Genomic DNA, 1,288 nt, shown 5'->3' on the forward strand with positions numbered 1-1,288 from the left:
GGCTTATAAGTAGTGCTGTCAGACGATTAATCGCATCCAAAATAATGTGTGTGTGTGTGTGTGTGTGTGTGTGTGTGTACTGTGCATATTTATTATGTATTTATAAATACACACACACACAGTATATATTTTGAAAATATTTACACGTATATACATTTATATTCTTATATTTTATGTTATATATAAACATATTTGATATATAAATATAACATATTTTTCTTAAATATATACATGCATGTGTTTGTATTTATATATACATAATTGATGTACACAGTATACACACATATATTATGTAAACAAAAACTTTTATTTTGGATGCGATTAATCCCGATTAATCGTTTGACAGCACTAATATTCAGAGATGGGTTGTTTTTTAATTTTTTAGATACTTGGTAACAAACTGTTTGATTTTAATAACAAGTTACATTTTGGCAAATGTGTATGTATTGTAATTATGGTGTAGCCAACATGTAATACCATACAGAAGTTTGGGGTTAGTAAGATTTTAATGCTTTTGCTCACCAAGGCTACATTTATTTGAAAAAACAAAACAAAACAATAAAAAATCTTTCTGACACCAAATATTTGAATGGTAGTGTACGTTTCTTTCTACAGTTATTTTATTGATGTGCATTTTCAGGGGGATTCAGGAGGTCCGATGGTGAGCAGGCAGAGCTCTGTATGGGTTCAGTCCGGTATCGTTAGCTTTGGGATTGGCTGTGCTCGACCTGAAACTCCTAGAGTGTTCGTCAGAGTATCACGTTATCAGGAATGGATCAGCTCCTTTGTGTGCAGCGATCCTCCAGGTTTTGTGCAGTTTACCTCTGCTGGAGCTGATCCTGACTACAGTTACAGCTGTCCTGGTCTTCCTCCTCCTCCTCCTACTCCTTCTCCTTCCTCATCCACAAATGAATCTACAGTTCTATCTTCTGCAACATCTCCATCACAAAAATTTTGGCTATTATGTTTTCTGTTGCTTCTACCAATACTTGCCTTCATTTTATATGCAATGAAACACCGTTTGGGGTCATGCATTCAAAGATGCATTCACTTGATCAGAAGTGACAATAATGACATTTATAGTGATACAAAAGTTTTATTTTCCAAATAAATGCTGTTCTTTTGGAAATATTCAAAGAATCCTGAAAAAAAAAAGTATCACAGTTTTCCCCCAAAATTTGAAGCAGCAAAACATTGGTAATAAGAAATGTTTCCTGGACAGCAAATCAGCATATTAGAATGATTTCTGAAGGATCATGTGACACTGAAGACTGGAGTAATGAAGCTG

The 1,288-nt window shown here is 34.0% G+C and overlaps 1 protein-coding gene across 1 annotated transcript in view; it reads left to right on the forward strand.

Annotated features, from left to right (window-relative positions):
- LOC107660458 (uncharacterized) overlaps positions 1-1,209 on the forward strand; it is a 25,148-nt gene extending 23,939 nt beyond the window's left edge. The window contains exon 25 of the mRNA XM_016449763.1: positions 641-1,209. Within this exon, the coding sequence (XP_016305249.1) occupies positions 641-1,111 (471 nt within the window). The 3' untranslated portion in view covers positions 1,112-1,209. The remainder of the gene's footprint in view (positions 1-640) is intronic.
- Positions 1,210-1,288: the final 79 nt, after the last annotated feature.

Source organism: Sinocyclocheilus anshuiensis, unplaced genomic scaffold, assembly GCF_001515605.1.
Source record: "Sinocyclocheilus anshuiensis isolate Anshui unplaced genomic scaffold, SAMN03320099.WGS_v1.1 scaffold2031, whole genome shotgun sequence".
In the NCBI taxonomy this organism is placed as follows: Eukaryota; Metazoa; Chordata; class Actinopteri; order Cypriniformes; family Cyprinidae; genus Sinocyclocheilus; species Sinocyclocheilus anshuiensis.